The sequence below is a fragment of the Arachis hypogaea genome, chromosome 8 (assembly GCF_003086295.3).
Source record: "Arachis hypogaea cultivar Tifrunner chromosome 8, arahy.Tifrunner.gnm2.J5K5, whole genome shotgun sequence".
In the NCBI taxonomy this organism is placed as follows: Eukaryota; Viridiplantae; Streptophyta; class Magnoliopsida; order Fabales; family Fabaceae; genus Arachis; species Arachis hypogaea.
In genome coordinates this window covers 40,886,664-40,900,946 of record NC_092043.1, presented here as the reverse complement: position 1 = coordinate 40,900,946, position 14,283 = coordinate 40,886,664, and the positions used below count along the sequence as shown (strand labels likewise).

The 14,283-nt window shown below is 29.5% G+C and overlaps 1 protein-coding gene across 1 annotated transcript; it reads right to left on the bottom strand.

Annotated features, from left to right (window-relative positions):
• Positions 1-1,522: 1,522 nt before the first annotated feature.
• LOC112707487 (uncharacterized) lies at positions 1,523-13,947 on the bottom strand. The gene is made up of 2 exons (XM_025759234.3): positions 13,330-13,947; positions 1,523-2,547 (listed from the first exon to the last, which is right to left on the bottom strand). The coding sequence occupies exons 1-2, from the start codon at positions 13,593-13,595 to the stop codon at positions 1,725-1,727; spliced, it is 1,089 nt and encodes a 362-aa protein (XP_025615019.1). The 5' UTR covers positions 13,596-13,947; the 3' UTR covers positions 1,523-1,724.
• Between the last annotated feature and the right edge of the window lie 336 nt (positions 13,948-14,283).

Sequence of the window (14,283 nt, the reverse complement as noted above, 5' to 3'; positions counted from 1 at the left end):
AGACTGAATTTGAATGATTGATACTTGCTTAAGACGATGAATGAGCTTACCATTCAACTAATTCAAATTGATTTCTTTTATCTTTATTCTCAAATAAGTTTTGTCCCCAACGTTACAACCAAACAAGAACTATATTGATATCATGCATATTTTGAAAGGATTAAGTTCAAAATGATAATACATATCCGAAGAATTATATTGATGTAAATTTTTTCCCCTTAGAACTAAAAATGATGTTACGCCTGCATATATGTATCTTTCAATAGCTAAATCAATAATAAAGACTTTTAAGATCAAATTAAATTAATGTTATGTATATTTTTGAGGTGGTCAAGAAACTAGTCATTGGTCAAAACATAAAAAGTCTAGTAAGAATATAATATTTTTCCTCATGATGGGATTCATCAAAATGTTCCACAATAATATTATACTACTAACAACAAAATCACCCTAAAGCCAAATTAAAAAGAATAAAAATAAAACATAAAAATAAAATATAAACTAAAAATAACTCTAATCAGGTATCATATTTTTCCTTTATCCTTTCTGGCCTTCAAAAGCAGTTTTTTTCTTCTAGGTCATTGTATAATAATCATGTTTTCTTTCCTGGACCAAAATAAACAAAAACCCAAACCCATATTTATTTTTGGCCTGAACCTATAGTTTTATTAAAAACCTAAATCAACCACACGAATCTCATGGACTCTACCCCTTCTGAATGACAAACAAAAGGATAGAAGAAACCATACGATTCCCAAGATTCTGAGAATTGGGCCAGTCATGGAACCGTTCTGGTTAATGATTTACTGATCTATCCAGCACTGACAAAAAATGTTTATTAGCAAGCACTGATTTAATTAATTTTCGGAAGATTCTACATTATTTATTAACAAGCACTGATTTATATGAGAGAGAGAGAGAGAGGAATTAGTTTCAAACTTGATACTTATTGATGTGTTTACATCATCTTGTACATTTACCTGCCACTAAATAACAACTTCCACTACTATGCCACATTATTATTCTTTGTGTAAAAACATAATGCTACATACAATTCCAACTAACCTTTATTCTCTTTGACCTTTCTAAATAATTGCTATTCACATTTCCTCTGACTCCATCCCCATCACAACATTCGAATTATTGCAACAACAAACGTATTCCCGAAAATTGACACAAAATCTACATACTTCACAAGGAAAAATTAAATCAAGTGGGTGCAAAAAAAAAGTGATTAAGAAATAATAATCCCTTATAACTACCACCCTATTCACAGCATAAATTTTCTCAACAGAAAGCTGTATCTAAGGAACAACTTATGATAAATTGGTGTATTGGGCTACAATTTTGTAAGGCCAATAAGAAGAAGCAATGCTTATGAACAAGAAAAAGGGTTTGTTTTTCTTTGTACTCTCTTTGATATTAATTAATTATTCATTCTATTTTTTTTTTTTGATAAATTAGAATGAACAATTAATTGATATCGAAGCAAGTATTTTGAATTATAGTTATGCTAAGAAGAAAAAAAAAAAGACAGCCAGAACTTGTATTATTTAATATTTATTAAGTGTTGCAACAATTAATGAATCTTAACAAAAAAAATTTGGGTAGCCAAAGTTTCTTATTTACTTTGAAGAATTGAATGTCTTATGCTAAGTGAATTGTTTATTTAATAGGAAAGATAAAGATAAAGAGAAATGGTATGAATTTCAAAAAGTGGAGATTCAAACTTGGAAATCAAGGGAAGGAAAATAGGAAATGTCTTGCATCAAACCCTCAAAGTCCCATTCTCCCATTCTTAAGTTTTCCACTTGGCCATGATTTCCAAACCCAAACAAATCCTCTTCATTGGAGCAGTTGTTGTTATTCAGAACCTGATTATCGGTGTTATTGAAGCAACTATCATTATTAGTATTATTATTATTATTGAAGTGGTTGTTGTGGCTTTTCATGTCATCAATTGAGGAGGCATTATTGTTGCTATTAATAATAATAATCTCTTCAGTGCTTCTAATACTACTTTCTAATGGAGGAAGGGACAAGTCGCTTTCTAACCCCATTTTATCAGTACTCTCTTCATCCAACATCCCCCCATAATCGCCGCCATGAAAACTATTTCCTAATGGCAGATCACCGGCAATCGCGCCATGAAAACCGGCTACACCGGTCGCCATCTCATAATGATTATTGTTGTTGTTGGTTACCATGGAAAAGGGATCCCCAAAGACCATGGCATGGTGATGAGTATGCATGGTAGACGATGATGTTGATGAGGATGAGTTGTCCATGCACATGGACATGGTCATGAGATCCTGATGATGATGATGATGGTCATTGATGTGCATGATACCGTTGTTATTACTAGAAGTTGTTGTCCCCATGACAACGTTGTTGTCCCTGATGCTATTAGGCTCTGATGAGTCAGTGTTGTTTGGTGATGAAGTTGAGTTGTTGTTCAGTTTTAACCTTTTCTTCACCGTGGAGTTCCAGAAGTTCTTGATTTCGTTGTCTGTGCGTCCAGGTAGACGTGCCGCGATTTGTGACCATCTGAGATTTATTTTTGGAAATGGAAATGATTAATAAAGAGAAAAATAAAGTTTGTTATATGCTGGCTGCGCCTGCTTCATTGTTCACTGAATTTGCAGATCTAATGTATGGAGAGTATTTTGGTGACTAAGATAATGGTGTCTAAAACTGACTAAAAATTGACCTACAAATTAAAAGTTGATATGTGAAATGATTGAATATAATAAAAAACATTCTAAAAATATGCTTTTGTGAATTACATTAAAAATAAAAATAAAAACTAAGTTATAAAAAAAAAATATAAATACATGAAAGGAAAAAAAAATAAAAAAAGCTGCGAAGTTAATAAAAATGGGATTTATTTAAATAAATTAAATAAATATTTTATTTATTGGAATAAATAATTATAAAAATCACTACAAAAATACGTCTTTTAATCTTATCTTGTTTATTTATACTGTATACGATATAATTATAAATATATTTTATTTATATTGTAAATGATATATATGAAATTTGAAAAAAAATACACTTAATTTGTTTACCGTATAAATAAGATACATTTAAAATCATCCGTTTACCATGTAAACAAGATATGTCATATGTGTATTTGTAAATATAAAAATATGATTTTTGAAAATAATAAAAAATATTAATAAATTAAATTACACCAAACTCTTAAAACTTAACGTTTCAAATAATAGAGGAAATAGGCGGAATGATAGGGAAGATGGACTATTTCAAAATAACAAAGAAGATAAACGGTTATAACTAATTATTCAAAATAACAAAGAAGATAAACGGTTATAATTAACTAATTAATTAATGGGCGACTGCATCTATCACGTAATTTTAAACTGTCCGTTTAAAATATTGTTATTTTGAAACTGTTCATCTTCCCTATTATTTGAAACTGCCTATTTTCTCTATTATTTAAAACGTTTCATTTGAAGTATTTGGTATAATTTAAATTATTAATATTTTTTATTATTTTTAAAAATTATATTTTTATATTTACAAATACACACATCTCGTTTACATTGTAAACAAAATAATTATGAATGTATCTTATTTATACTGTAAATGAGATAGGTGTATTTTTTCAAATTCCATATATCTAATTTATAGTGTAAACGAAATATATTCATAATTATATCGTTTACAGTGTAAATAAACGAGATAAGATTGAAAGACGTATTTTTATAATAATTTTTATAATTATTTATTTTAATAAATAAAATATTTATTTAATTAATTTAAATAAAAAATCTCATTTTTATTAACTTCACATTTTTTTTATTTCTTTTTTTTTCCTTCCATGCATTTATATATATCTTTTTCTATAACTTAGCTTTTTCCATTTTTAAAGTAATTCACAAAAGCATATTTCTAAAATATTTCTTACTATAATCAATCATTCTACATGTTAACTTTTAATTTGTGGGTCAATCTTTGGTCACTTTTAAACACCATTATCTTTGTCACCAAAAAATTTCCCCTAATGTATATCAAGAATGATATAAAAAAAAAAAATAACAAAATTAATATAAAATACGAAGAATGTTATGTGATTATTAAAATTTATTATTTTTTCTCGTTAATTAGCTATCAATATTTAAAAATATGAATTAAAATATATTATTAAATTAAAAAAATTAGGGTCATAACTAAAAATGATAGCAAATAATAATAAATTACAATGATCATCTAGTATTTTTTTATATAATATATATTAAAATATAAAATATTTATAAAAAATAAGTTATATATATAACGACTGATGTAATAACTAATTTTTTTGTGTATATAATATTTTTATATTTTAATATTTTAAATTTTTTAACAATTTTAAAAAAAGAAATATAAAATCCACATGAAACATATAAAACAAATAATTTTCATAATTAGGTTATCCGAACCAATATTTCAACGACTTCAAAAATGGTTTGAAATAGCATTTTCTTTACAAAATGATGCAGCTTGAAAACATGTTTATCCTCAACCTCTGTACGACTGTACGCCTAGTTATAGCTTTTTACTTATGGATAACCTAAATTCATAATAAATATTTAACTATATATATATATATATATATATATATATATATATATATATATTAACTGTTAATTCATGAATTATTTTAAAATATAAAAATATTATATACACACTAAAAATTAATTATTAAATTCCTCATTATATATTTGTATAAAAATTTATATGTTGTTTAATTTACTTTTTATATGTATTATATATTTTAACATATAATTTTTTACTTACGACTAATTTGGTTTTTTTTGTATATATTGTACAGTTAAATTTTATATAGGTAATTAATATAATAATTAATTTTTTGTGTACATTATTGGTTAAAATAAACATACTAATTTGGCATATATACCATAAATAAATTAAGATAGAAAAAAGAAGAAAATAAAAGAAAGAAAAAGTGAGAAATAAAATATAAGAAAAAATTTGTAATTTTATAGTATTTTTTATTATGATATTTAAATTGTTTAACTTATTTTTAAAAATAAATAATAAAATATTTAAAAATTATTATATATTATTTATTTATTTATTTTAATAAATTAGGCATAAAATGCATGTGATACGAACTATAACATTTACCAAGTTTGTAGAAGCACTATTCATGACAAGATACCGAAAATAAGATTTAGTAACATTATATTTCTGTGGACTAAGTTGGTACTTGTATGTACCCAATAAATGCTTCTTCCTAATACATTCTAATAAGAAACTGTTTTTTTTTTTAGTAGTTTTAAAATCAATATATATAACAAGTTAGATATAACCAAATGTTTTATCATTACATGACATTTAATAGGAGTTTACATCTATTAGATAGGAGACAATTTGTTCAGCATGACCCATGGTCAAAACATATTGTAGCAAATAACATCAATCAGCAAGTAGGTAGATAAATAATACAGACTAGTTATGGTTTAAATAAAAAATTATTTTAAAAATAATATATATTTGAAGGTGAAAACTCAGGTGCAGTCGATTTCACGTGAAGTTGATATTTAAGAGCTGTTAGATAAAAATTTAGTCAAATTAGTCAAATCATCTAACGATTCTCAGATATCAACTTCATGTGAAGTCGATTGCACCTGAATTTTTACCATATTTAAATTTTTATTTAAAAAATAAATTAAAACTTTTAATTATTATTTGTAAAATGATATAACTTGTCAAGGAAAATCAAGCAAAACTAAAAGGTAGTACCATAATAAAAAGAAATAAAGATAAAGCTTTTGTAACTAATTAAATTAACAAAAAATAATTAATATTTAATTTAGTTCAACAACTTGTCTGTCATTCAATTTAATTTATAAAATTTTAATTGTCTCTATTTAGTCATTAAATTTTATAAATATGATTTATATTATTAGTTTTTAAAATAATTTTTGATATACAAAAATATTAATAGAACACTGACATAAATAGATAGATATCACATTAGAACTTGTAAATAATATTATTTTAATTTTGACACTCAAATAGCTAGGAAAAACACTGTATCACTTGTATTAAAAAAAAAATTTAATAAACACTATTGATGATATTCTTTTTAGACTATTTTACTACTAAAACTAAAACAACTTTATTTTATAGCTAGCTATCTATCTCAGTATTTCGTTAATGTTTATGTGTCGAAAATTATCCTAAAAACGAACATGAATTACATTTGTAAAATTTAAAAACTAAATAGAGATAATTAAAATTTTAAGAACTTAATTAAAATTCGTATGCAAATTCAGATACCAAATTAAATATTTATCTCATAAAATAAAGAGCTAAAAAGCTTTAAAAATCATTAACATTTGAATAAAATGGGCCAAAGTAAGTTGCCTTCATAAGATATTTTAAAACCTACATGGCTGCAGCAAGCAGTTTTCATCTTTTAGTAGAGGTCTTATAGTATTAAATCTAAGAATTCTGCTAAGAAATTAATTAAGAATATAGCTAAATAGAATCAATTAATTGAAAAACTGATTAGTTATAAAAAAAATTCTCATTATCTTCATTTTTAAAATTTTAAAATTAAAAATAAAAGAAGGTCGACTTGAGTTGGTTTATATTATAGTTGGTTTTTTAGATTTTTTCTAAATCTAAACATAAATTAATTTTATATCTAAGCAAAAGTTAGAGTTTATTTCTTTTGAAAGTTAATTTGAAAATAAGATAATTTAAAAAAATTTGGATAAACACCTACAAACGAAACCCTTTAGTATATATTATTAAAAATTACAAAAACATAGATCAAGTTTATATTACTTTTACAAAATTACCCTAATAAAAAAATATTATTAAAAAGTATAGAAATTAGAGTTGAAATTCGTGGGAAAAATATTTTTAGAAAATGTGGAGCTTTATATCCTCTCACATTTGGTGGTCCAACGGTAAAATTTTTTAACTTTATTCTAATAATATATTAATTAAAAATTAAGTAGATCTAATTCATGAAAAAACTAATATGAAAAATAAGAAAAAAAATAATGATTATCTTATACTTATAAAGACTATCAATCTTTTAGTTTAAATAATTTTAAAAAAAATCGTACTGAAATTCTATCTTTATTTAAAAAATAAAATAATAAAAATTAAACTCTAATATCAGATCATAAACTAGATCTCTTAAATGCTTAAGTTAGTTACTAGACGTATATGAATTGTAACAAAACTTAATTCTAATAAACAAACGTCTAAAATCAAGTTTCGTATTTTCTCTCAATTTTTGTTTTGTGAACATTTTATTTCATTTGCTCATGATGATAACGAAGCTCCCTGGACACCAAGTATAGGTAAAATCAATTTCGATTATATTCGATTATTCTTATATATTCTTGATTTATTACATAAATTCATGTATGTCCTTCCATTTTCGGTTTGACCATAAATCCATAATGTTTATTCTTCTCTTCATTATTATGTATTGGATCACACATGTTCCATTGTTGGTTCAAACAAAACATGACATTATAGAGAAATGCAAGGAAGAAGAGAATTAACCCTCGTCTAAAGAATGAAATTAAAATGGACAAAAAATAAATAAATAAAAGAAGTAGCCATATATTTTGAACGAGTCTGGTTATAATTATAATGGCTCCGGTGGTGATATAATGTGAAAATTAGTAAAGCTAATTTTAGAAAATATATAAATAAATAATAACTAAATAAAATGAGAGGTAATAAACAATCTTAATTTATAACCTTAGAATTTTAGTGGTTGAAAAAGAGAAGAATTATATACCTCTAATTGACGGATGGTTCATATTGAAGAGACTCACCTATAAATTGAGTTTTTCTTTAATTCATTTCAATCAAGTCATCCAAAGAGAATAACATAATATTTCTTTGAGTAGTTTTCTTCTATATATATAGAGAGAAGTGTGTTCTCCTTTTGTCAAGAGAGAGTGTTATTGTAGTCTCCTTGTGAGAGAGAGAAGTAGTAATTCTCAAAGAAAGTTATTCAATTGTTTCCATATTTTATACAAATTTCTAATTTTTCATCTCTATATTTTGCTGTGTCATTTGTCTGGTACCTAACAGTGGTATCAGAGCCAAAGGTTGCTGATTAATATATTTTTTTTTTCTCCGCTGCGAGTTACCGTCTAAAAAAAAATGGCAGCAAAGTATGAAATTCCGAAATTCAGTGGGAGTAATTTTTCCTTATGGAAATTGAAGATAAAAGCCATTATGAGAAAAGACAATTGCGTGACAGCAATTGAAGGTAGACCCACTGGAATTACAGATGAAAAATGGAAGGAGATGGACAACAATGCTGTTGCAAACTTACACTTGGCACTAGCTGATTCAGTTTTATCAAGTGTAGCACAGAAAAAGACAGCAAAGAAAATTTGGGATGCTCTCACCAAATTATATGAAGTCAAGTCACTTCACAACAAGATATTCTTGAAGAGAAGACTTTATACTCTTCGAATGAGTGAATCCACATCGGCAACGGATCACATCAACAATCTAAATACGCTATTTTCCCAACTCTCATCGTTGGAATATACCATAGCGGAAAACGAACGTGCAGAGCTCTTACTTCAAAGTCTACCAGATTCATATGATCAGCTTATCATTAACTTAACTAATAATGTTTTGACTGATTATCTTTCTTTTGATGACATGGCTGCTGCGGTTCTTGAAGAAGAATCTAGGCGCAAGAATAAGGAAGATAGATTAGAAAGCTCAAAACAAGCAGAGGCTTTGTTGATGACAAGAGGAAGATCAATGGAGCGTGGTTCCAGTGGGAGTCAAAGTAGACCAAAGTCACAAAGTAAGAAGCAGATCAAATGCTACAATTGTGGTCAGAGAGGGCACTTCAAGAAAGATTGTTGGAATAAGAAGAGTATAGAGAAGGTTACAGAAGGATCAAGTTCTCAAGGATGTGTTGCGAGTACCTCTGATGATGGAGAAATCCTGTATGGCGAAGCAACAATTGGTTCTAAAGGCAGCAAACAGCTAACTGATGTTTGGATTGTTGATTCAGGAGCAACATGGCACATGACTCCTCATCGTGATTGATTTTGTACATATGAACCTGTCTTAGAAGGATCTGTGTTTATGGGAAACGATCATGCCTTAGAAATTGTTGGAATAGGTACTGTCAAAATAAAAATGTTTGATGGTTCTATTCGTTCACTTCAAGGGGTAAGACATGTGAAGGGCTTGAAGAAGAACTTGTTGTCGATTGGGCAACTGGATGAACTTGGCTGCAAGACCCATATTGAAGGTGGGATCTTGAAAGTTGTTAAAGGAGCTCTTGTGGTAATAAAAGCAGAAAAGATTGCAGCAAATCTATATATGCTTGTGGGAGATACTTTGCAAGAAGCAGAGGCATCAGTTGCTTCAACAAGCCAAGAAGAAATGACGATGATATGGCATTGCAAACTAGGCCACATGTCAGAACGAGGCTTGAAGATTCTTGTAGAACGTAATCTCATTCCCGGGCTCAAATCGGTAAACTTACCATTTTGTAAGCACTGCGTTACAAGCAAACAACATAGATTGACGTTTGGTAGATCAACTGCTCGGAGCAAGCACATATTGGAGTTGATTCATTCTGATGTGTGGGAATCACCGGAGATGTCCCTAGGAGGAGCAAAATATCTTGTATCATTTATTGATGATTACTCTAGGAGGCTATGGGTGTACCCGATCAAGAAAAAGTCAGACGTGTTTGCGATGTTCAAAGAGTTCAAAGCAAAGTTAGAACTTGAATCTGGAAAGAAGATCAAGTGTTTAAGGACAGATAATGGAGGAGAATATGTTGATGGTGATTTTCTAATATTTTGCAAGCAAGCAGGTATTCAACGACAATTCACAGTTGCATATACGCCTCAGCAAAATGGTGTAGCAGAGCGAATGAATAGGACTCTCCTAGAAAGAGCACGAGCTATGTTGCAAACTGCAGGTTTAGCCAAGTCTTTTTGGGCAGAAGCTGTTAAAACCGCCTGTTATGTGATAAATCGGTCACCATCAACCACAATTGGGTTGAAGACACCAATGGAGATGTGGCAAGGTAAGCCACCTAATTATTCTTCTTTACATATATTTGGTTGTCCTGTGTACGTAATGTACAATTCCCAGGAAAGAACAAAGCTGGACCCAAAGTCTAGAAAATGTATATTCTTGGGTTATACTGACGGAGTTAAGGGGTATCGCCTGTGGGATCCCACTGCCCGCAAGGTAGTTGTCAGTAGAGATGTGATATTTGCAGAAGATGAATTGCAAAAAGAACAAGAAAATGACAGCACTATTAAAGAGATAACCACTGTTCAAATAGATGAAAAATGCAGAGAAGGTGATCTTTCTGAAGCAGAACCACAGCACGAAGAACAAGAAGCAGAGGCTAATGACATAGAAGTTCGTCGATCCACTCGACAAAGAAGAACACCATCATGGCACTCAAATTATGTTTTGACAAACCATGATGCATATTGTCTTTTGACAGAAGATGGAGAGCCAACAACTTTTATGGAGGCTATGCGCAATCCAGACGCTTCTATGTGGATGACAGCAATGCAAGAAGAAATTGAGGCATTACATATGAACCATACCTGGAAACTTGTTGAACTTCCAGCAGGTCGGAAAGCCATTGGTAACAAATGGGTTTACAAGATCAAACGAGATAGTAATGATCAGGTGGAACGATATCGTGCAAGATTGGTTGTCAAGGGATATGCTCAGAAAGAAGGTATTGACTTCAATGAAATATTTTCTCCGGTGGTGAGACTAACTACTATTAGAGTAGTTTTGGCTATGTGTGCTGCATTTGATTTACATCTAGAGCAATTAGATGTAAAGACTGCTTTTCTTCATGGAGAACTTGAAGAAGAGATATATATGCTCCAACCAGAAGGTTTTGAAGAACAAGGAAAAGAAAACTTGGTTTGCAGGTTAACTAAATCTCTGTACGGTCTAAAGCAGGCGCCAAGGTGTTGGTACAAGAGATTTGATTCTTTCATTATTAGCCTTGGATACAACAGACTTAGTTCAGATCATTGTACTTATTACAAGAGGTCTGGTGATAATGATTTCATCATTCTACTGTTGTATGTGGATGACATGTTGGTGGTAGGTCCCAACAAAGATCAAATCCAAGAATTGAAGGCACAGTTGGCTAGGGAGTTTGATATGAAAGACTTGGGACCAGCAAACAAGATTTTAGGGATGCAAATTCACCGAGACAAAAAAGATAGGAAGATTTGGCTATCGCAAAAGAATTATTTGAAGAAAATCTTGCAACGCTTCAATATGCAAGAATGTAAGCCAATTTCAACCCCACTTCCTATGAATTTCAAATTATCCTCAAGTATGTGCCCTAGTAGTGAAGCAGAGAGGATGGAAATGTCTCGAGTACCGTATGCATCAGCGGTGGGAAGCCTTATGTATGCCATGATCTGTACAAGGCCAGATATTGCTCAAGCAGTTGCGGTGGTAAGTCGATTTATGGCAGATCCGGGTAAAGAGCATTGGAATGTTGTTAAGAGGATCTTGAGATACATCAAAGGAACCTCAAATGTTGCATTATGTTTGGAGGATCAGAATTCATTGTCAATGGATATGTCGACTCAGACTTTGCAGGTGATCTTGATAAACGAAAATTTACTACAGGCTATGTGTTTACACTTGCAGGAGGAGCTGTGAGCTGGCTATCTAAATTACAGACTGTTGCAGCTTTATCTACTACAGAAGCTGAATATATGGCAGCTACACAAGCATGCAAGGAAGCTATTTGGATCCAAAGGTTGATAGAAGAACTCGGGCACAAACAACAGAAGATTTCTGTGTATTGTGATAGTCAGAGTGCCTTGCACATTGCAAGGAATCCTGCCTTTCATTCAAGAACAAAACACATTGGAGTACAATATCACTTTGTTCGGGAAGTAGTAGAAGAAGGAAGTGTTGATATGCAGAAGATTCACACTAAAGATAACCTAGAAGATGCCATGACAAAACCAATCAACACAGAAAAGTTTGAATGGTGTAGATCCTCATACGGCCTATGGAATACATGAGCAACATGAATTTTGAAAATTTATCAAAATTAGCTTTAAGTGGGAGATTGTGAAAATTAGTAAAGCTAATTTTAGAAAATATATAAATAAATAATAACTAAATAAAATGAGAGGTAATAAACAATCTTAATTTATAACCTTAGAATTTTAGTGGTTGAAAAAGAGAAGAATTATATACCTCTAATTGACGGATGGTTCATATTGAAGAGACTCACCTATAAATTGAGTTTTTCTTTAATTCATTTCAATCAAGTCATCCAAAGAGAATAACATAATATTTCTTTGAGTAGTTTTCTTCTATATATATAGAGAGAAGTGTGTTCTCCTTTTGTCAAGAGAGAGTGTTATTGTAGTCTCCTTGTGAGAGAGAGAAGTAGTAATTCTCAAAGAAAGTTATTCAATTGTTTCCATATTTTATACAAATTTCTAATTTTTCATCTCTATATTTTGCTGTGTCATTTGTCTGGTACCTAACATATAATTTGATAATATTTAAAAAGTATTATTAAAAAATAATTTTAAATATTTAAAAGCATTAGTGTAATTTTAACAACGAAAAATATTAAAAGAACAACAGAATTTTTTGTTTTTTGTTTTCACTTTTAATCTTTTTAGTTTAATAATTCAATAACATTCTTTAACCCATATTTTCAAATATTAATAACTAACTACTAGTAAAAAAAATTAAATTCTACTGATTTTCTAACATTTTTTTTGACAACATATTTTACGTATTAAAAATATTATTTATAGACTAAAATTTGTCACTATATATTTGTATAAAAATATATATATTATTTAACTCATTTTAAATGTGTATTTTATATTTTAACATATATTTTATACTAATAGTTAATTTTGATGATTAATTTTGGATATAAAAAATGTTATTCGTACATTAAAATTAGTCACTAAAATCAACTACTAATGTATTTATGTATAAATACATATGTAATAATAATTTATTTTTAATGTGTATTTATATTATAATATATATTTTATGGTGACGATTAATTTTAGTGAGAAATTTTAATGCAACATGTAGCATAATCATTTGATATACAGTTAAAGTAATTGTTTAGGATTTAGGATTATTGGGAAAGAGCAAAGTTATATAGCCACAATAATAGTGACTAGAGTTGTAACTACTATAGCATTCAGCATAGATTGAAGGTATTATATGAGTCAAGAAAAGAAGTATGAGAGGCAGATGAATAATTAGTAGGTGTGAGTAGAAAGAAAAATGCACCTGTTGCCAAGAATGGAGTGCAAGTGGATGATGAGGTCTTCCTCTTGGAGAGAAAAGGCGCCGCGTTTAAGGTCGGGTCGGAGGTAGTTTATCCAACGAAGGCGGCAGCTCTTGCCGCAGCGCTCTAGGCCGGCATTTCTTGCAATGTCACTCCAACACCCTTCTCCCTTTGTTATCATGTACCTTATCAGCTTCTCATCTTCCTCCGGTGACCACAGCCCTTTCCTTTGCTTACTCCCATTATTCTTGCTTTTCTCCTTCACCATCCTCGATCACTCACACTAACTACTAATTGCTGTGGAAGCGGGTAATAGTAATAAGGATTGGGATAGGGATATGTGTATGTATGTATATGATGTTCTTGGGAGACACAAGGCTTCATGGGGTGGGAATGGCAATCATGATGCTGATGCTATTGTGGGGTTTGCTTAAACTATATGAAATATATGAATATGTGTTTTATATGCAGAGAGAGAGAAAGAGATCATTTATTATTTTAAGTAATCAATGCAAATTAAATCATATTTTTTGTAAAATAAATAATGGTAAGATTGTAAAATATCACATAATAATCTTTCTAAAAGAATTGAATGAACAGAACACCAAATTAGGTATTTTAAGTTGCCCAACTAATAAAAATATGCTGGAGCACTATTAGGTCGATTGTGTTTGTTGTTGGTTGATAGGTAGAGTGGAAAACGGATTGGAGGGGGACCTCCCTTTTAGCCCCACTCCCCAGAGAGAGAGAGAGAGTTAGTCTTCTTGTCTTTGACTCTATTCTTGTCTTTTTCGTTACATTTTACTTCACTCACAAGGTAATCATCATCTTTATTTATTTATTTACTTTTTATGTAACAGGACAACAATTTTGCTTCCACTTCACATAATACTCACTCTATCAATCTCTATTCCCTTTCTCTATCACTAGGTTTTAAACTTCAAATTCACGTGTGC

Coding starts and splice junctions, on each gene's coding strand:
- LOC112707487 (XM_025759234.3), bottom strand. CDS start 13,595: ATGGTGAAGGAGAAAAGCAAGAATAATGGGAGTAAGCAAAGGAAAGGG. Junction 2,548..13,329: donor CACTCCATTCTTGGCAACAG/GTGCATTTTTCT, acceptor AATAAATCTCAG/ATGGTCACAAATCGCGGCAC.